At 43.0% G+C, this 22,247-nt stretch overlaps 2 protein-coding genes across 7 annotated transcripts in view; both read right to left on the bottom strand.

Moving 5' to 3' along the window:
* The window catches only part of SERGEF (secretion regulating guanine nucleotide exchange factor), a 139,680-nt gene extending 133,124 nt beyond the window's left edge, over positions 1–6,556 (bottom strand). For 3 of the 4 annotated variants that reach the window (XR_014852708.1, XM_085062956.1, XM_085062958.1), the window contains exons 1-5: positions 6,418–6,556; positions 4,815–4,953; positions 3,958–4,113; positions 2,245–2,339; positions 1,079–1,139 (exon numbers count right to left, since the gene is read on the bottom strand). Coding sequence is in view for 3 of the 4 variants with exons in the window: in XM_085062956.1 (XP_084919082.1) it covers positions 1,079–1,139; positions 2,245–2,339; positions 3,958–4,113; positions 4,815–4,953; positions 6,418–6,441 (475 nt within the window). In the remaining variant the exon portion in view is untranslated. The remainder of the gene's footprint in view (positions 1–1,078; positions 1,140–2,244; positions 2,340–3,957; positions 4,114–4,814; positions 4,954–6,417) is intronic. The other variant, XM_085062957.1, reaches the window with a different exon arrangement.
* Positions 6,557–6,616: 60 nt separating this feature from the next.
* Positions 6,617–20,976, bottom strand: TPH1 (tryptophan hydroxylase 1). 3 transcript variants are annotated; one of them, XM_085062953.1, is made up of 11 exons: positions 20,866–20,976; positions 16,880–17,017; positions 15,913–16,096; positions 14,464–14,564; positions 13,700–13,767; positions 12,260–12,456; positions 11,667–11,802; positions 11,040–11,166; positions 9,844–9,939; positions 9,307–9,440; positions 6,617–8,987 (listed from the first exon to the last, which is right to left on the bottom strand). In XM_085062953.1, exons 2-11 carry the CDS (start codon positions 16,997–16,999, stop codon positions 8,813–8,815), a joined length of 1,338 nt encoding a protein of 445 aa, XP_084919079.1. In that variant the 5' UTR covers positions 17,000–17,017; positions 20,866–20,976; the 3' UTR covers positions 6,617–8,812. The 3 variants fall into 3 exon arrangements, with proteins under 3 accessions (XP_084919079.1, XP_084919078.1, XP_084919081.1); XM_085062952.1 differs by having other exon boundaries at positions 20,888–20,963; XM_085062955.1 differs by lacking the exon at positions 20,866–20,976 and adding an exon at positions 20,646–20,673.
* Positions 20,977–22,247: the final 1,271 nt, after the last annotated feature.

The following is a 22,247-nucleotide window of genomic DNA, read 5'->3' as shown; positions in this document are numbered from 1 at the left end:
GAGCAAACACAGATAAAAGAGATTAAAACGCACCAACCACCAACAAAAAATCATTTCACAGGTCAATGAACCTGTGAAATTCAAGTCACTTTCACTGATTCAAACTACACTTTAAAAGAGCTTTATGCCAAAAACCATTCAGATAATCCTGGTGAAGTCAACAAGCACAGTTTCATTATGCAGGTAAGAAAACTAAGAAAGTAGGAACTATTGGAGACTCAGAAATCCCATGGCTGCAGTACCACAGGAATGGATACAAAGCTCTTGCATTTTCTCATCCGCTTCCCTCTCTTGATGCCAATTTGTGTGGTACAGCACACGGAATCTCAATTCCCACTACTCATAAGAGCACCAGAAATCCCACTATTCTTCCAAGCATCTCCTTTGCACCTTCTGCTCCACTACCTGGAATCCATACTAAAGTTCATGCAAAACTAAAATAAATACAAAAGAAGGCACAGCTTGTTGTTCCTCAGTTTTAACACAACCATGCCAAAAGGAAGGGTTTGATTTCTACTGTTATACTATGAACAAACTCAGAGTCTGTAATAAAGCAGAAGAAATATTTCATTTCATTCTTGTGATTCTCCAGGTGTCAATTTCAATGACATCATTAAAAAAGCCACATTTTATGTGCAGTTCCATTTTGAAGCATCTCATTTAAACTTAAATTACTTTGCCTACTATAATGAATTTAAATCCTAAGAAGATATTTTGACTGACCAGAAACATTTTTTTCCTGAAAAAAACTCATTCTATGTTTTGCTTCAGAAGAGAAGGAAAGAAATCAGTATGTTTTCCACCCATGAGAAAATTAACTTGTTGATAAACCATCGCTCTGAGTTCCTGGAGAAAGTTCTTCACCATGATTTTCCAGGAAGATGTTTCCAGCACAGCTCATGTTAATTTGTACCAAAATCTTACAGTACTTGACTTTCAAGCATATTTTCCCTGCAATATTTAAAATAAATAGTAGCTAAGATAACTTTCATCTTCTTTTTCTCCCTCTCCCCCACCAGGCCATTAAAATTCCATTTCATTTGTTACTGAAAAGATGTTAAAATTATGACAAATTTACCTGTAACAGCAAGGGCATGTCTCAGTCCTGCCGCAACATTCACCACCTTCTCTTTGAGAGACTATTCAAATAAAAGAAAAATATATTTTAGTTCCATTTTGCATTTAGTGCTTCTAAAAACAAAATAGGCCAAACAGGAGTGAAACACTATGAAAATAGTTCTCGCAATTCCAGCCTTCATGTTTTGGAATTACAAAGTAAATTTTGTCCAATTAAAATTAGTGAGAACATCTTCAAAAAATAAAAAAATAAATCAAGCAAAGCAACTAGATGCACAGCTTTGTGACAATAAATAAAAAAACACAGCCAAAATATTCACATGAAAGAAGAAACCTTGGTGACAAAAATACTTTTATTTCTTAATTTTAACTCAGTGTTCCTCAAGAATAACACCAAAATCTCCACAGTAAACACTGGTGACAGGCAGTACTGTGTTCCATCAGTCCTGCCAAGTTACAGGTGGAATTTTTTTTTCCACTGAAGAAAAACCTTAAAGTTTCCCTCCACAGCAACAGATGTCAGGAATCATGTGGAAGTTTCCCTTTTCTGTTACCTCCCATCCCATCCTGTCTTGCTGTTACAGGGTTTTGCAAACCCTCTGGATATCCTTGGTGTATTTAAAAAAGCAGCAGGTGTATTTAAAATAGGTGGTATCAAGCCCAAGCATTTAAGGGATACCAACCCAAAGAGCAAATATTCCACACAAATAGCCTGTGTGGTGAGGGATGAGAGAGATTCAAATCAGCATTGTCAATACTACCAAATTTTAAGGCAACATATTGCAATGAATGCTCTCAGAAAATATCAAGGGCAGAGAAACGTCAAGTGAATTAACTCCTACTCACTAGAGGTCACCCAAGGGATCACCCGTCCTCCTTCTCCTACATTAAAAAAGCAACAAAGGAATAGCTGGCACAAGCCATGATGCTAAATTTCTTGTCTGAGAAGTGAAAGAGAAAACTTTCTGTTAAAAGTGGGAAACTTCCTCACGCAACAAGAAAAGCAGTCACAGCTTTTCACTTCTAGGTCGATGACCACCTTTGGGGCTTTACTTTGTAAGGTTATCTGTGATAGATAGGCACTATAAAAATTAGTTGGAGTCTGGTCAGATGACCTCTGTAAGCAGCTGGAAGCAATATAAAGCACAACACCTTTTAAATCTTTACCTCAATCTTTTGTGGAATCAAGCACGGACCTGAAATTTGAGGAAGTCCCAGTTGTCCAAAAGAGTTTGACCCACAGGACAGCACTAGGCCAGATCCTGCAAGAAATGAGGTGTTAGAGCAGGATCAGGAATCTGCAAGCAATAGCATAGTAACATTATGACAAGCAAAATAACACAGCCAAGTAGCTCAAGAAATGACCTAACATGTCCCCTTACAAAGCCCCTGAGGCCAAAGGCTTCTGGTCTTACACATCATGTCCAGAAAAGGTCTCAAGTTCACTGGGACACACAGAACACTGAGTGATTTAGCTTGCAAGGCAAGTAGATTAAAACCTGTGAGTACCAGCACATGGAATCATAGAACAGTTTGGGTTGGACCTAAAGGTCATCCAGTTCCAACTCTGTGCCACGGACAGGGATACCTTCCACTAGACCAGGCTGCTCAGAGCATCATCCAACCTGGCCTTGACCACTGCCAGGGTTCGGGCGTCCTCAACTCCTCTGGGCAACCTGTGCCAGTGCCTCACCACCCTCCCAGGAAAGCGATTCTTCCTCATAACTAATATAAACCTGCCATTTTTCAGTTTAAAGCCTTCACCCTTTGTCTCATCACTACATGCCCTTGCAAAGTTCCTCTGCAGCTTTCCTGTGGCTCCTTTAAGGTTCTGAAAGGTTGCAATAAGGTCACCCCATCACAGATGTCTCAGGGCAGGTGCAGCCTTTATTTTATGATGGGGCTGTGCTGCTGTGTGACCACAATGAACAGTACAATACAAAGCAGTATAATTACACAGGTGGTGGTTCCTTCACTAAATCTCTGTCTGATGTGCAAAATACAGAAAACCATGCACACAGTCATGCCATTTTTAATCAAAGTAGGTAGTACCTTACTATTCACCCTGCTCTACTGATATCAAAGGGATTTCTCATGTGGATGGGATTACTCAAGTAAGGTGCCACAAAGATTGATTACAGATGTCATGGGTACTTGATAATGGGCTGCAAACAAATTCTGAATCCATTACTCTTAGAGAACTTCTGAATGTGATCATCAGTAGCATTTGCTATGAAGTGAAAGCCGTCTTTCAAGTGTCATGTTTCAGAGAATGGCTAAATCCTGAATTCATTGCTAAACCAAATTTCATATAAGGTTAAGAGAATTTATCCAAGCCTAGGACCTTCTCCAAGCTGAACAGCCCCAACTCTCTCAGCCTTTCCTCACAGGAGGGGTGCTCCAGCCCTCTGATCATCTTTGTGGCCTCCTTTGGACTCTCTCCAACAGGTCCATGCCCTTCCTGTGCTGGGATCCCAGAGAAGGATGCAGCACTGCAGGTGGGGTCTCAGGAGAGCAGAATAGAGAGAGTGAAGAATCCCCTCCCTCCCCTGCTGCCCACAATGCTCTGGATGCAGCCCAGGACATGTTTGGCTTTCTGGGTTGTGAGTGCACATGGCTGGGTCATGTCCAGCCTCTCATCACCAGCACCCCCAAGCCCTTTTGGGCAGGGCTGCTCTCCATCTGTTCATCCTCAGCCTGTGTTGATACTGGGGCTTGTCCTGACCCACATGCAGGACATTGCACTTGGTTTGTTGAATTTTCTGAGGTTCCCATGGGCTTGTCCAGGTCCCTCACATCACACAAGAAATAGCATTGTGGAATTTTCAGCATGTTCTCTACATTAAGATATTTCTTCAGTTCTCAGAGAGACAGATTTACCTGCTAATATGATTGTAAAATCCCAGCCACATGCAACTTGTTTTACACAAAAGCCAGACAAGGCAGTGCACAAAGTAAAACGCAGCACATCCTCTGTGTGATTCAACCCTAACTGCCCATCTTTGTTGTGGCCACATACAAAGAGTTGTCCTGCACCTAGAACAAAAAAAAAAAATTAAAAAAAAGAATTCATTTTCAACTTGACAGACTAAAAAGAGAAACATACACCTGTGAGATCCTGTAACAAACAAGAACAATGATTATGTGTCACTTTCAGCACTGCAATTAAGTAAAAAGTAAGAGAGGCAGACGTTTCAGATGCATCAGAAACATCTCTGAATAACTACAGCTATGGAGAGCTATGTCAGTCAAGGCAGACAATCCATATGGCAAGACAGACACTTCTCACAGCAAGATGCATGACAAAAAAAGTCTATCTTGTCCACATCTGTCTGTATTCCTTCTTTTCCACAATTAGCTGTGGCATACAGCAGAACCTTTCAAAGCCCCGACGTTATCTCCGGCTCCCTACCTTAACATTTCTTAAGATTGAATAACCTCTGAATCCTCCTTTCCACTCCCCCATCCTCAATACAGAAATTTTGGCTTCGTTGTGTGAAAAGAAAGAGCTGAAGAAACAGTCCTTACACAGCCACAAAGCAACCACACAATATATGAAAAACAGGAATTTCACCCATTCCCCCAGTTACTGAGTTCATTGGCAGAGGAGGAAGCTGTTTTACAACTACGGATTGTACTTGCTCAGAAACAGCAGCCACAGAGAGGTGGCAGTACCAAACCAACAGGGAAATAACAGAAAAAAAAAAGTGATTAAAAGCCATACACTCTGTGTTTACCAGTGGTAACTGCAGAATGTCCCCCTCCTCCAGCAATGCTTGCAATGTCTTGACATGTGCAGGAAACATCTGTCAGTGCCTGGGGAACCAACACGTCCTCTTTATGACCAAGACCAAGTTGTCCATAGCTGTTTGCACCCTTCAAATGCACATAAAAAAATAACACATTTTTTTGAAAGTTAGCAAAAGAGGCACACATATGCTCCCAAGGACAAACAAGCATATTTGGCATATGACACAGGTTAACCTGCTCCTGAAAACCCCCTAATACATTACATAGAATTCCCAGGATTACAGACCAGGACTGTCCTAACTTTGCTGTCATTAAGGGTGCCCATGCAGCCCCAGTATTTTAAAAAGCACCCTGGAATGCAACCTGTTAAGGCTTCAACTGCAGACTCACAGTTACTAAGGTGGAAAACCTTTCTATCAGGATGATTACCACATGTTTAATTTTAATGCTAATGATTCTCACTCATCACTAAGATTTTATTCATGCCACTGCTTTCTGACAGGCTACCTCCAAAATGAGTACAGAAGGACATGCTACCTTGTTCTGGAACCTAAACAAGTAAATCAGAAACACCTACACCTCATTAACTAAGTCTTATAAATTAAAGAGGTCCAAATGGAAATATGCCAATAATAGGTAGTACAAAATTACAGCTATTCAACCCACCATGGAAAGCAGCAATTGTCAACATGGTAACAAGTCAGTGAATTTCTCAGTCAATTTAAGCCCTGTGTCCAACAGTTCAGCCTTCATTCACAAAAAGGGGATACCATTAACCTTCCCCATCCCACACACTGCAGTAACAGCAACACTCCACACCCCCAACACTCCCAGCTTTCCCAGGGAATACCTTCCCTACCTCACCTGTGCTCCCCCTGCCCATCTGCTCTCAGTTTATCCTCCACCACTCCCGAAAGATGCAGCACCTGGTGAATGTTAGAAGGCCGCATTCAGCAATAAACATGTTGTCCCTACACAAACACCGGCAGCTCACACAAAACCACCAGGCTGCTCGGCCCAGCCCGGAGCCAACAGGTGGGTGAGATGTCGGGATGGAGCTGCACGGGCGGATCAAATTGTAGTCTTATTGTCACAACTGGTGACATCCAGTTTAGAGCGTGTCACTAAACAGACGCGATGCTTTTTAGAAGGTGTGTCACAAGCTCCCATTTTAGCCTGTAACTCGCAATGAAATCTCAAGTCTCCCGTAACCGGCAAGCCGCGATGAGGTGCAGAAAGACCTGCGAGCCACCCGCGGGTATCCCAGCATCACTCCAGGATCCAGCCGCCCTACCCCGACGGGGGAGCCGGCACCAGCCACGGCCCCGGCACCAGCCACGGCCCCCGCCGAGCAAATGGAGCTGCCCAGGCTGAAGGCTGCCCTTCCACGGCTCTCAGACCCCCCGTGCCCGGCAGGTGAAGCCTGCGGTTGTTTCCCTGCGGGGCGGGAGCAGCGCGGCCCCGCTCCCCCGGGCCGGCGGCCGCGGCACCCCGGGAGGGCAGACAGCGGCCCTGCCGCCCTCCCACCGCCCGGGCAGCAGGAGATCCCGGCCCGCCCGGCTCCCGGGGCCGTGCCGAGCGCCCACTCACCCAGGCGAAGAGCTGCGGCTCCATGGCGAGCGGCCGGCGGCTCCGGCGCTTCCCGCCGCCCCGGGCCGGGCAGGAAGAGGCGGGCACGGGGCGGATCGCGGGCGGGCAGAGCCTGAGCCGCACGGGGAGCGGAACCTCGCAGCCACGGGCGAGAGGTTTGTGCTTATTGCTGCTGTGCCGAAGTAAAGGGCTCTGCTGATTCTGATCATTACAGCAACTCGTTTATTTCGTTGACGTTTAAGCCTCCACAGTGGTTTAATGTACTTAGATTGTCACCGCTTTACAGAAGGTTCGGATGGGTGAAACCAAACATACACGTTGTTAGTGTCGTGGAAGTGCATCTTCTCCGTATTACTTGTAGTAGTTTACCTTTTTTTTTTTTTTTTTACTACGCAAGCACAAATAAAGAGACAACTGCTGTTTTAACAAAGTATTTGAGAGTAGGTGCTAATTTAACAAGTTTAAGAATTCCTACTTGAAACGTATACATAGTTCAGACAAGGCTTGAAGTAACAGACCTATGTATATTTCAACAACGTTAGAATTCCGATGTTGTTAAAACTGTAGCTGAATATTAGCTATTATTACAGAAGCAGACAGAACAGATCCTCTCTTACTACTCACTCAGAAGAACGTTTCTTCTGTAGAAAGACAAAGTTCCTAAAATCTATTTTTAAATGAAGTGCAGCGTAAGCCATAAATGTTGTAGACCATAATTCTACATCTTAAATGCTCTTTAAAACAAAGTTATGGTGGGTTAGTAGCCACAATAGAAACTGTCTAGTCTTGATTTAAACAGTGAATATCTTGGGAGGGATAGCTGGCAATTGATTATGGAGCAGAGGTGTCCTACAAGAAAGCATATGAAACTCGAGCTAATTTTCAAGCACAGAGGTTCAAGAAAGTCTCTCAAGCTCTCAAAATCCTGGATTAGCATCTCCAGTGTATTTAAGATTTCAGACCATTCTCCCAGTGCACCTTCTGGATTTCCTGATAAAGCTCTACCTATGAAACAAACAGTGCCTAGGGTGTTATTAAATACACCCTGCACATCACAGATCCCCCACGCAAATGTCTCAGATCCTGCACACATGTCCGTGCTAGACCACGGGTGACAGAAGCTTTGTACAGCTATGCAGGATAGCTGTACTATCCTGCATAGTGGGACCCTCAATACATGCAAGTTTGCTGCTGTGAAATGCAGACAATTCAGCAGGATGCTGCTTCCCAACACTTTTAAAGTGCTCCTTGGAATTAGGTATACTTTACACTACGAAGTAGTTTGTTGCCTTCATAGCCACAGAATTCCTATGAAATGCTTGGGCCTTTCAGCTGTAGTATGATGGATAGGACATGAAGGCGTTCAGGCCATGTAAAGAAGAAACTAAACTTATCTTTGCGCAGCTTGTGCAGGTCAAAAAACTGACTGAGCAATCAACAGGATATTTATCATTGATAAAATCATTGAACACTGATAAAGCATAGTGTTCTGCGGACTCTGGGTGTAATTTTAAACTTTGATGTTATTTTAGAGACTATTAAGCTATTTTGAATATTAAGTTGCAATTTGGAAATGGTTTTAGGCTTTATGCAAAATCAGTGCTTGATGGCTTGCTATATTTTTTTTTCTAAATTAATTCAATCAGGAAAAAGGCAAATGGTATCTCTGTAAGGAAAGGTCTTCCCTCAGGTGCAGTATCAAGGACAGCAACAAAAATCCTGCCTCTTAGCCAATAGCAGATATCTTAAAATAAACACACTTAGGATTTCATACAGCAGCTGTATCTCTGCCTTATATTAGAAGCATGCCAAAGAGCATGTTTGCAACTTTTTGTGGCAAGAATAATCCCTTTGCAAGCAAGATTTGACCCCTCCCTTTTATCATGTTGAACCGCCAGCTATTTGTGTCCTGATGCCTGCATTGTAATCATTCAAGTTTCAAATGTAGTAGCACAGACTTGGAAGTACTGATTAGCACAGCTTCTATGCTGCCAAGTCTTCAGTGCTGTAGAATCAGCAGCATAGACTGCTGGAGTTGGAAATGGACATCTCACTGTGGTGAATTATTCCATTTTTGCCTAATAAGCCACCTCCTGCAGCCTCTGACCCCAGCCCTGATCCACAGACCACAGTTTTTCTCCAATCCAGCAATTTCTTTACTCCCCTAAAAGCTTCTAAAAGGCAAGTCTGGACCTTTTTTATCTAAGAGGGATGGAGGAATGCATTTATGTGAGGGACTTGACAGAGAGCAACAAGATAAAATTGTTATTCTTATGGGCCATTCACTCTTCCATGTGTAAAGGAGAGAGTTCTGCATACAACACATTATGTGCCTAGAAAGAAATCAGTGGGGAAAAGGGAAGAATTGGATTGCACCACACAATTTGACAGGGTGTTAAACTTCCAGCTGTTTGCCCATCTTGCTGAGGGCATCGCTGACAATGTCCAGCTCATGGCGCAGCTCGTTCACCACGCTGGCAATGCTTTTCGTGTCTTTCAGGATCTGCACACTCTGAGTATAGGGATTGTACTTCACCCCAAAGGGGCGCTTGATGGTTTTTGCAAACTCTCTATTGAGGTAAAAAAAAAGAAAAAGGGGTATGTTATAACCAAAACAGAGTGTTAAAAACAAGACATAAACCACAAATGCATTCTCCGTATGCAGTATCAATAATCACTTTTCTAAACCACTTAAAAATAGTTCTAATTGTTATATATCTCCCACCCAGTACATGAAAGACCAAGAAAATACTAACCAAAATTCCAATACTGTGAAAAATAGTTACAAAACTGTGATAAGAATAAAAGGATTTTGTGCTGCTACAGAGAGATGTGTAAAATCAAATCTGCTTTTATAAAACAAAGGGGGAGGGAGAGCGGAATCTGTACCTCATCTTTTCCTTTGCTTCTTCAAAACTTTCAGAAACAAAGTAAACCTCCTGGAAAGTTGTAATGAGACATTCTTGCTTGCAGGCGACCTTTGGATCAAAAGGCTTGACTTTGGCGCTGCCAGAGAGTGAGTGCTGGTAATGTGTTACCATGGGTCAGAGGAACATCACCATCCAAAGAATCCAGGAGGAAATTACATTGATAAAGTGAATAAAAAAAGATTGTGATTATTGTAATGCATTTCCTCTTAATATTTTTGTCTGCAGATGAACAGTGATTAAAACTTAACAAACTGAATTATTTTGAATGGTTGTATTCTACCAGTCTGGGTGAGAAAAGGGATTCCACAGACACAAGGCTCATGCGTAAACAAGAGCAATATTTTCAGAATCTAGTTAAACCAATCAAGCTTTAATCTGAAAATAGTTACTTGGTCTGTAACATCAAAGAATTATACTTCATAAAAAGCAGGGCAAAACAGTGGCAATAGTAATGAGGTACAAAGAAACGAGGCAAATAAGCAATAGCCATTCTTACCTTGAGCTCACTAATCGAAGAGAGCAAGCCAGCCCCATAAACTCGTAGCTGTCCCTCTTGTTTGCACAAGCCAAACTCTACTGTGAAGAAGTAGCACTGAAAAAGAGAAGGAAGTAAAACAATTCAGCCTTCAGCAAAGATACTGTTGTGAACTAGATGAGAGCTTTTCTATTTGTAGGTAGCATCAAATAGTTGCAAATATCAGATAGCCATCACTCAGCTATCCTCTTCAGATATTTAAAGAGGAGGAAAGCCAGAATGGAAGAGTGAAGAAGCACAGGATGGCACATTTCTCATAAGAAAGGTGGATGTTATAGACTACCCAGCTAGGCTAGAAGCTGCTAATGTGAGTGGGAACATTGGGGTGTAAATCTGTTTTGAGAAATACTGACATGAAATCACAGCCTCAGCTTAAAAGAAGCACTGGAGAGAAAGGATCTCTGAGTGAATGAAAACAGCCCACTACAGTTTGTTTCTCATTTGCTTAGTGTCCTGTAAAATTAAAGATGTTCAGTTCATTGTATTTCAGGATTTCTGCAGCTATACAGAAAGGAACCCTATTTTCATAGATGGCTTAGTTCTGCTCCCAGTGAAGGTAGTGGAAGTTTTACCACTAGCTACAAGAGGTGGGAAATTTTAAAAATCAGCAAACTAGTTCTTGTATAACTGGCACCAATTATTTTTCATCTAAATTTACTTTTAACCTTAAAATACTTTTGCCAAGGCATCCAGACACTGATATCAAGAAAATTAGTTTAGTTTATATTATTTTAATTTCTTGACTGAAAAGTATCTAATGCTCACACTCACCACATTCAATACCATATAACTTTAATTCATTCCAAACATTAAAGAAATAGAACACTTTCAAATCATTTAATCATGTTCCCAGAAGTAAGAAGACTTTGTCTGAAAGTAGACCATAAAATTTCAGTCTGCAAGAAGTAATCTACCACCAGAAGTTGAACTGTTACTTGACAGTTGAGTGAAGAAAAATAACAGTCCTATCAACTTTAAAGTCTGTTTTTTTCCTAGCATGGAAAATTTTTACATGTTTTAAAATCCAGGGACCAGTGAAACACGGATCTAGCAGCTGGTGTGGCTAATAATATTGACATGAAACTCAAAATTTATTCAGTGGAGTGGGATCAGCCTAATAAAGCACAAAGGTTTTGATGGAATCCCCAAACACGTACTGTTGCCAGTTTTTGGACAGCCTCATCTGATGCCCCAAGTGATGCAAGACCAATTTCCTGGGAGAACTGAGCAAAACTGGGTTCAGCCAAAAGAGGGACATGGCCTAGGAGCTCATGGCAGGTATCACTGGAAAAGGAAACAAAACAAGAAATCTCATGATTTGCCTTTGTGGCAAAGGAAAAAAGCAGCACCACTGAACAGATACTTTAATATCCAAAATAACTGGATATTGAACTTTAATATCCAAAAGACAGAAAAGTGTCATTTATCTGAAAGTGACTCAGAAGGTCAAACCAACTCTATGTAAGTGCATAAAATCAGATTTTCAAATGAAGTTGCCTAAAATTAAGATCTGAGCTCCCCATTTACAAGGCAACTGGATATTAAACTGCACACAATGACACCAGCAAGAGATCTCCAATAACATGCTGTACTTTAGAAAATCCTGCACTTAAGAAGATGGCACTTCAGCATGCTGTAACTTCATTACATTCAGCATGAAGGCTGAGTCTTCAGCACCTTAATCAGTTTTACGCTGGTGCTCTTGAACAGCTTTTAAGTAACTTGGCTCTGGGCAGCAAGATTCAAAACTTTCTCAAGTTCTACCACAAGATTAAATGACTCACGGCTCTGGTGTGTAGAGAGGGTCTGAGCTGTGTCTGACATATTGAGTGCAGTGAAAAACTCGGAATGCTAATCCTGCCAAGAAGTCTCTGGGTGACAGATATCCAGCAACAGGGCGGATGGTGAAGCCTGTACGCTCTGAAATTGAACAGAGAAACTGTACATTAATTTAGCATGGGATGCACAATGTTGTCAGCTTTCCTGCTGTAACTGAGGTAAAAGCCACAGCACTGCCTTGGCTCAAAATGGGCACAATTAGAAAAACTAGGCTTAGGCTTGAGAATGAGCAACATTTATTAAAAACGGCCCTACCTCCTGCCAATGGATTTCCTAGGATTCCATGCCTAAAGTCAGCAATACAGCCAGGTATCACCTTAGCGAATCCTAACAATCTTTTCAGACACTGCCCCTCAAATATCTCTGTATGCATTGATGACACAATATATTAAACAACAGATGCCCAAAAGGCCTCTTAAAGGACCAGAATGAATACAAGTCACCAAGGACATTTCCTTATGCCCACAAAATAGTGTGATTTGCTATGGATCTCAGTTTATTTTGAAAATTAGAAAATTTTAGAAAATTAGCACGTTACCTCTCAGGAAGCGGGACACATCTTCCAGCTGGGGGATGTTGTCTTCCCTGTACCCACAGTGTTTGGTGAGCAAAGGTAGGTTTTTAAGGTATTCTCTGCAGGCGTGAGTTGGGTAAAGATTTTTAAGCTCTCGGTACACAGTCCCCCAAGTCTTGATCTCCTCCTCAGTGAATTCAATCTTGGGAATTGGGTCACCACTGCAAGCAGAAGAGGAAGAAAGGACATTCCTTGGTAAATGGCTAATAAGGCGTGATTCATTTATCTACTATTAGCATTTAACACCTATATGACTGTGACAGCTGGCATTAGACATTGTCAAATAAACGGTGAGATCTGGTCTGTGTCCTGGAAAGCTTTTAGTCTAAGGACTTGCCCTTTTTTTCACTTTAACCAGTTGTCAGGAATCTTTGCATTGACCTCCTATAAAACTTTGGTTCTGTAAACAGTTTCTTAGTCGTTTAATGGCAAGAGTAAAGTTTAAAATACCTGCAAAATCTCTTCTTCACAGCTTCAGGAACTGATAACACATCCTTTTCCCTGCTGGATTTCTAAGTCTGCAATTATTTTTAATTTGTTTTAGGAAAGGAGAGTTCTCTAAATTAACAACATGTTGGGTGACAGCAGCTAAATATACACATCAGGTAAAAATCATACCTCTGTGCAGAGGAGACAAGTGCCTGTGTGAGCATATTAATTTTAGTCTCTCTTTCCTATTTAGTCCTCAGGACCTTGAATAAATTGGATTATGGCAAGGGCACTGTTACACTGCGTTTCCATGCTAGGGAGCTGGTATGGAAAATGCTTTCCCAAGGGAATCTCTGTCAACCACACATTTACAGTAATCAGCTGGAGTAACCAGTTGCATTAAACACACTGTAATAGAGCTCTAAATACACACCTTTTCTAGGTCGTTTCCAATTGAGGAAGTTTACACCCAAATTCAATCAGGCCACATCAACATGAAAATCATGTTTAGAAAGAATTTAAAGCACTGAATTATGAAACTCTTACTGCTTTAAGAGCTCCCTCCCCCCAAGCAGCATCTCTAAAGACAGAAGCTCTTGGAATTTCTTTTCACAGAAAACTTCTTATCTACACATCACACACACTAGTTTGAACCGGGAAAGAAAATTCAAGAGTTAACACTGGCCCAGAAAGTTTACTCTCAGTGGTCACTGGGCTGTATATTGGGATTTGCCTCCCCTCCCTCTCCTTTGCAGAGCAGCCGCCCAATCCACTTGCCCTCAGGCTGACCAGAGCTGCCTCGATCCACCTTCTTATCTTGTCTTACATCTCACTTCCTTTCACCCCCTTGGCGCTGATTCCCGAGCTCAATGTGTCTCAGCCTGATCTGAGCCCAGGAAGGTGAGCTCTTCACAGTCCACTCTGCTATTATTTCAAAGCACCCAGAAGGCTCCTTCTGGAAGAATTCAAGCTTACTGTTTGTAGTTCATAGCCAGGTCTGCAAAATACTTCCGCCTCTTGCGATAGACATTGTCTTTGAAACCCTGGTGGGGAGAAGGAGGACAACACAGTTCAGTGAGTTTCCAAGCTGTAATAAATAAATCCATTTAATACAGGACACTTGACATTTCTTCAGTTGGGGGATATAAAAGTGTGATGTGTAAGAGTGAAAGGAGAGAGCAGGGAACTCATAGCTGTAGTCTGAAATGTTTAATAGATGTGAACTAAACAACAATTACTCCAAAGTAAGGATCAGTTGTTTTATGCATGCAACTATAAATTCCATAGACAAGGATTCACTTTAGTCATATCAGTATTTATAGAAAGTTTGTTACTTGCTTGACTATTCTAAGTTACAGAACAAATTTCCCACTTGCACAACCCAAATACCAGTTTGGTTGCTCCAGTAAGGAAGAAAGAAAGAGGAGGAAGTAAGCCTGCCTCAAAATAGCTTTTTACTTTTTATCAGTTTTTTTAATTTTTGTGTGACCACTCAGGGCCCAGACCTGGAGCTCTTGCACACATAAGCCCCGCAGGAAAGCACATGAACTGAATTCAGTCAGTCTTCCCGGAACTAAGAAAGAGACAAGAAATCCCCAAGAGAAAATTCTCAGACCCCCAGAGGCACCATTGAAGGAGAGGAGAGGAAAGTGAGGAGGAAAAGTGGCAATATTTTCCAGTCAGCTCCACAAAGTATGTTTTTGACTATGGACTGGGTGTCTGGAGGGAAAAGTACTTACGGGATGGTCAGCATCCAAGTCAGAGCCGTACATCAGCACCCGGTTTGCACACTTATCCAAATCTGAGATCTTCTTCGGAAACCAGGGAACATTCTCCATGTCTAGGGAACGCATGAAATCCACAAGATTATTAATAACACCGAGCACACTGAGGGAGGAAACGCTACTTTTGAGTATGGCTATGGCGGTTACAGCTCGATCTATAAATTAAAGGGGCATGAATAAGACAAGGGAGTCCTCTGCCTATCTGGCACCAGCCTCCAGCTCACACTTCCTCCTCGGTCACTGCCACAGTCTGCCTGCAGAGCACAGCCAGCTCCAGAGCCTCCGGGAAGGAAGCAGTTACCGTGGGTTTCTCTGGCCCTTCACTATTGTTAGAGTAGCATGTAGAGAATCCCATGGAGATGAGGTCTCCTACACAGCCCAGGGATCTTGTAGGGCACGAAGTGTGCAAAGGGGAGCAGAAGTGATTTGCCTGTAGCCTGTGGGCAGAATGGGAGCAGGTCAGAGTCTTCCTGTGCTGCCTTAATGACCACTGGAAATGGATGTTTCTCCGTGGTTATGTACCTCGGAAACATCCAGCTTTGCCTTGAGGGGTTTGGGGGGGAAGAGAGAAGGAGACCCTGCAGCCTGAGAGAGGTACACCATTACAGTTTTGCTACCAACTACTTTGGGGTTATTTTTAGCCTAAGAGGGTTTTTTGCCAAGCTCTTGGCAGAGCAGCTAATACTCTGGTTTTCTGCCTCGATGCTCTTGAGTTTACTGTCAGAACATCATTTAGATTGAATTTCCCCTTACTTAGGACTAAAGTAAGCCTGTCCAAGAGCACCAGATCTCTCCTTCCCAAGCACAATGCCTGAAAAATACATGGGGCCAGCTTCCCACTTTCCTGGACTTTGGGCATCTCTTTAATTAGAAGTAAAGGTGAACACGATATGGAGTATCTAAAGGTAAAAGGCACCTCTTTCATCCTAATATGAGCAGCCAGTTATTATTAAAAGTGGGTAAAAACGATAATGAAATCAAGAGCTACATGAAGAAATTGCAGGATCCATCTTCCACTCTCTCCAGTGTCTTAATTGAGCTGGGATCTGTCAGTATTACACCTCTGCTATCGTCGTGTACACAGCCCTGCAGTCAGACTTTGCCTACAGGCCAGCCTGCATTGACCTGCAGGGATGCAGGACTCCCACTGGTGCCAGCTGGGCTGTGCTAGGAAGGGCCAGGAGCACAGACAGCAGACACACAATTTGCAGCAGCCTGACACAGCCTGTGCTCGCAGGGGACAGCAGCCAACACAGCCCTGCCACACTACACCCACCCACAGCACAGCAGCAGGTAGCAGCTGCCTGAAGACACTACACAAGTGCAGATGTGGACAACCATAAAAAGATTTCAAACCAACACTTTCGGACTTGCATTTTCATCAGAGCTGCCTTTTGTACCTACCATCTTCCTGGACATTGAAATGCTCCGTTGAGCTCACAGAGACAACGTTGACATGGGATTTCAGGAGCTGGAAGATCTCATTCAGTTGTTCCCTGTTACTGTCACAGTCCACAAAGATCTCAAACTCAGAATTTCGTCTCTTGGACTTCCGTGACTCAATGTGTACCAGATTTACATGCTTCTCCTGTTTAGTAAGGAGTTATATTTGCAAAGAGATAGACTAAAAACAATTGACTAAAAATTAAAATAGTTTTTCAAACTAATATTCTACTGTCATGGACTATTCACCACCTCTATGAAGCTATTTTAGTTAATTGGACCTCTTGATAGCAATTTGCTTATTGGAGAGGGGGAAAGGTTTGATTTTCAAGTCAGAAAAAAATGAAAGCAAACCTGTATTCTTTCAGTTTTATTTACATTCAGGAAGCACATAAAGACACAGTCAGGAGGTTTAAATTCATAGACCTTTTTCTTTCATCCTTCCCATAGGAAGCTGATTAGCAAAATTGACCAAAATGCCAATCAATTCACCATGTAATTATCTCACAAGCAAGCAAGGGATTTAAAAGCAGTACTTTGCAGGGCATAAATTTCACTTCTCTTTAATCTGAAAAATTATTTAATCATGTGTTTTGTATTAGGAACGTTGAGAAAACCCCAGGCTAAGACATGCAGGGCCACACGCCAGACCACAGTGGCACTGCACATATTCCTCACATCATACCTGCCCAGGAGTTCTGCAATTGCAGCTCCTCTGTCACCTTCAGTCTGGCTGGGCAGTGTGACAAGGGCACTGCACTCAACACAGTACAGAAAATTTGCCTTCATGGGTAATTTTGGGTGCAAAGTGGGAGCCAGTTTAAGAATCACGTTCTTAATAAATAGATGTAATTAATACTAGTGCGTTCCCAAAACTACCCTTACAACTTAAAAATGCAGAGTAGCAGTATGGTTATAACGTACACACCTGAAAGAGTTTTAATGCTTTTACAAGTCCTCCAACTTCATTCTTCAAGGAAAAAATGATGGCTGTCCTTCCCCTTTCATTTGCATGGTCTTCATTCTCTTTATTATCTTCAATCATCATGTAAGTTGACTTGCTTAACTAGATGCAAACAAACAAAATTTGTTAGAATGGATAGTAGTGCAAGAAGTGTAAGGTTTTACATTTCACATTGTCTTGGGGTAATGCTGTACTTTGATTGATCAACCACAGAAGGAAAATCATGAATTTAATCATTACACAATAACAGGCATAAAGTTAGGGACGTGGAGAATCTGTGAGAGATTGAAATACCAATGAATCAGGATTCAGTAGATCAGAACTGAAAAATCACTGCATTTCTCTCATTATGTAACTGTAAAATACTGTTTTCATAGACTGAGGAGACAAGCCTAAGGAGGTAAAATGTTTTGCTGACCAGAATGTTTTGGCTATAGAGACAGTCCCAATCTGATCAACCACAACCAAGCTGCTCCATCTGCCATGTCCCCTAATTCATATGTCAAACCCTTGGCATAATCACCCAAATCACACACTAAAAATTCAGACATCCCACACTGTCAGACCATGTGGTTTTGTACCTTACTAGTGATCACACGCCTCACTGTGGAAATCAGCAGATATCACAGACCATATTCTTAGCTACATGTAGCCAGGCCATAAATAGAGATAATAATGAAACAGTTAAGAACTGGGAAAATGCAAAGTAAAGAAAAAATGCAAGGTCTATAAGCAGAGGCTCTGTCTCATATGTCTTCAAACCTTGCAAAAAAACAAGGAATAAAAGGTGAGGTTTCTGAATGAGTCAGCGAGAAAGAGGAGAGGAACAATGAAGGCACATTACTGCTTTTTGGAATTATTTTTTGATCTGACACAGCTTTTAAACATATGGCTATATTGAGAAATTTTCAGAAATTAAAAGAGCAAAACAAAAATGCAATCAAAACACACCAGTTCCACTGATTCCCTTCTACAGTCACTTCAGCCTCAACCTCTTTAAAACGGACAATGGTGAGCAGTTAAATGTTTCCACCCATAACTCAGAAGTTCAAAAATAAAAAACAGATTTTTCCCATCTCTTATCAAAATGTTCTCATTCACCTTTCAGATTAAGATGATAATCTGCCTCACAAAATATTACATTACTTTCATCTTAGATTGAATGATTTACAATGAGGCAGACATTTGATGCTGCTCTAAGGTTTTAAGCAGGTTGTTAGATATGAGCTCTTTGGGATTCCAAAGTTGTGTCCTATGGAAAAGGTCCAGGCTCACTGATGCTAGTGAAAATATCCAGATTTCTGTCAGGGTTCCCACCTCTAATGAGTTGCCATTATATGATGAGCCTGGACAACAGTGTCAGACCACCACACCAAAGTCACTGATCTCCATCAGCCTGAGTCCAGACATCAAATTCTCTGCTGAAAGTGTGTTGTAGGCCCAGTCTGGGTTCAGCTGAGCAGCCTGCAGCTTTCACATCTCAATTCAGTGTCAGATCATGCTTACAGGAGCCAGGAACAGGCAACTGAGCAAAGGTACTTCAAGCAGGAAAGAAAAAGCTATGAACGCCACGATTACATACAGGTCACTGGTTGTTTCTCAAGTGCAGAGAGGCCATTTGTGTGAGTCAAATCCCATTCAGATGATGCTGCTGTAGGAGAAGCTGGGTGCAAAGAAGTCTCCATCACAAGTAGAGTTAGATGGTTGTCTTTGAAGGCAATAAATGGTTTACATAAATGTCTAATATGCAGCGTGTTTGCTTGACTCCACATTTAGGATGGTTGACTTAAGCCCAGATCAGCCTTTATGAGATTTGGCACAGTTGCATGCAATGTTATAAGGTGCACAGCTGGGACAGACTACCTGCTCCAAAAACTAATGTTCTTCTTTCGTGTTGTGCTGCTGCAACTAACCTTGTGTCTAGGACCAGATAACAATATCTATAAAGTCATATGTTTAAGAGATCAATGCAGAAAATGCAACAAAACAGAGAATATTCTTATATTAAGCTCTAGAAATTACCTCTAACCTACACATTACAAATTGGACAAGAGAAATTGAGATGTTTACAATGCCAAATGCACACCATTTATGTATTTAACCCTACACCAAAGCTAGTCTTTTGCTTTCAATTAAAAAATGAACTGAAGACAGTAATGCAGCAACCATTTGGGTGCAAGGCACAAAGATAAAATGGTAATGCAAAAACAATTCCTCTCCTCCAATGCCTGCACCTTCATTTGTATTTTATCCTCTATCAGTAACTCAGCTCTAATAAAATCTGACACTTTTCCTTTGCATGGTAACACATTTGAGCTTCTTGGAAGGTGAAAGGGGAATTAATATTGCATTGATGTTTTTTATTAATTATGTAAATCATTAACTGACTTTCCATGAGCCTGACTCAGTCTTGATGAAAACATACAAACACAGGGGTAATCTAAAGTCTTTATTTAGATCGATAATTAGGTGTTGTCTGGTTAAAGATCACACTTTTTGGAACCCATAGCAATTATCTTCCCTTTGTCCCTCTCCCCAAAAGATATTCACTGAGAGAGGGTTATTTGAGGGTGCATATTTTGTGCTTTAATTCTTTATATTAAGGGACAACCAAGATTTTAAATTATCCAAACATATTTACCTTTTAAAAAAATTACATTCTAGAGCCATAAATTGAAGAAAAAAAATATTTTCAAAAGATTTGATACTGATTGACATTAATCATGATTAATATAAAGTGTCAATGGGCATTTTATATTCTCCTCCCTTTAAGTAGCTGTTTACTTTGTCACTGTCCTTTTGACACACTTCTAGGGAAGGGTGAAGACATCAGATTAAGGAGTAACATGACAAGATATCACGTTTCATTTTCCAGCCACACCAAAGTTCTTCCTCAGATTTAGCTCTCAGACACCAAATCGAAAGCTGTGCTGAACAGCTGATTTGGCTTCCAAGTATCTGAGGGATACAGCAAAGCAATGTTTTTGTGAAACTTTACTCCATTACGGTCAGCTTTCTTGTCTTCTCAAGGAATTTAACAGACTTTATCAACTGCACAGTATCAGTAACTGCAGTCAATGAATGAGTGTGGATTTTTTTCTGGTCTTTAGTCTGATGCACTAAGCACATTCCCACTGTAATGTGGAATAACCTAGGAGTGAGTTTTTCTGTGCTATATCACACCCTCTGTCTCCTAAGCAATCATGGACCAAAAGTTGCTTTTGTCTACCTTAACTTCATGTGCTCGTATTTACACTTGGAGACTTTTCCCCTCTTCTATCCAGAAATAGCCATCCCATCCCAATCCCCGCGGCGCTGAACGCTGCCACCGGCGCCAGAGGAGCTGCACCCCAGAGCTCTCCAGCTACAGCTCTCCAAGTAACCGGGGCCGGAAAGCTCCCGTTTTTCCCAAATCCCCGCTCTGAGAACCGCGACAGCGAAGTGCCCGAGCTGCGACTCCACAAAAGCGGCGTTTAGTCCGCAAGTCAGGACCGATCCCGGAGCCGGCCGGCGAGGATCCCATCCCGCTCCTCCCGTGCCCATCCTGCTCCTCCCTTGTGCATCCCGCACCCCTCACCTGTGCCCATCCCTCGATTCCCGTGCCATGGCTGTCCCCTCACCTGTGCCCATCCCGCAATTCCCGTGCCATGGCTGTCCCCTCACCTGTGCCCAACCCGCTGCTCCCGTGCAATCCCTGTCCCCTCACCTGTGCCCATCCCTGTCCCCTCACCTGTGCCCATCCCGCTGCTCACCTGCCCATCCCTGTCCCCTCACCTGTGCCCATCCCGCTGCTCACCTGCCCATCCCTGTCCCCTCACCTGTGCCCATCCCGCTGCTCACCTGCCCATCCCTGTCCCCTCACCTGTGCCCATCCCGCTGCTCACCTGCCCATCCCTGTCCCCTCACCTGTGCCCATCCCGCTGCTCACCTGCCCATCCCTGTCCCCTCACCTGTGCCCATCCCGCTGCTCACCTGCCCGGCGGGGTCCCGCGGGCTCGGCGCTGCCTCCAGGGATGCGCCGCGGCGGGGCGCGGGGTGCATGGCCGGGGCAGGCTCAAGGCGGGCTCAGGGCAGGCTCAGGGCAGCGCCCGGCCCCGCCGGCTTTATGGAGGGGCGAGAGCCGCCCCTGAGCGAGGGGAGGGATGCAGGGGGCGGGGGAAGCGCTGCCCGGCCCAGCTGGGGAAGGGGCGCGTTGACCTCTGCACGATGTTGGCTCCGTTTGCAGAGCAGCTGTGCCAAGATGCAGCCACAACATTCTCCCCGTCACTGCACCCCGGAAAAACCCTCACAAGAAGGGGAGTTTTCCCTCCTGAGTTGCACCTTAGTCACCCGTACCGGGTCACTCAAGAGGGGTCACAGAACACCGACTTTTTGTGGGTAGATCAGTGGGTTTTGCAGGTAACACAGATTTGCACCCCGTGGGACTGAGGGGAGTGAGCATCTGGATGGTGAGAGTTCTTCCTGCGTCGTGTCCACACAGCAACTTCCCAACACTTGAGCACTCCCTGCAAAAAGCTCTGTATGCTGCCTGTAGGGAAGGGAAGGCAAACTGCATCAGAAATGAGAGGTGGTCTCATAGCAGAGGGGCTTTGAGCAAAGTTGCCTCCAAGGCTGCGGGGGACTCAGCAGTGAGGGACTCACCTAAATTCTCGACTGCAAACAGTGCAGGTTGTGGGCTCAAAGAGGAGCACGGTGGGCAGAAGTATTGAACTTTTCACTAAAAGCAGCAGTGCACTTGCTGCTGTGAAAATAAACTGCAGCGTATTGCTTCTTTTCTCGAAACCTCCTGCACATACAGGAAGAATAATTACATTTCTATTAGCAGGAAATTTATGTTGTCATTTATTTTCTGTGTACATGTAGGCATGTTTATCATATGAAAACTCATGGTTTTTAGACTCCAGTAATCCCAGTCCTCACTGTCTCCTCTACGGTCAGACTTGGCAACTTTAAGATAAGGGGATTTGTGATCCATAGCAGGAGAAGCCAAAACATTCCCCAGGAACATAATCTCTTGGAGGTGTTAGGGGTCTCTTGGGGAGGAGAGATTGATTATTTTGTGTTTGGGCTGTCCAAAAACAAAGACTCTGATCTTTTTTTATATTCTTTTCAAATCAACTTTTCAAAGAAACGCTCAAAATCAGCAGCAACTCGTTTTACTCTAATATACTCAGGTGTCTGAAAAAATACCCAGTATTTTTCTCTTCAATGCCTAAAATATTGAAACCTTGATTCCAGCTAGATCCTTCAGACCCTGGTGTGACACACATGACAAATCATAGTGATGAAGCCAGTGTACAGGGTGACACCAGGCAGGCACTGTCACACTTGC

The sequence above is a fragment of the Lichenostomus cassidix genome, chromosome 5 (assembly GCF_008360975.1).
Source record: "Lichenostomus cassidix isolate B80296 chromosome 5, HeHo_3.0, whole genome shotgun sequence".
Taxonomy (NCBI): domain Eukaryota; kingdom Metazoa; phylum Chordata; class Aves; order Passeriformes; family Meliphagidae; genus Lichenostomus; species Lichenostomus cassidix.
Note: the sequence above shows the minus strand (reverse complement) of the source record. Positions and strands in the feature narration are given on the sequence as shown.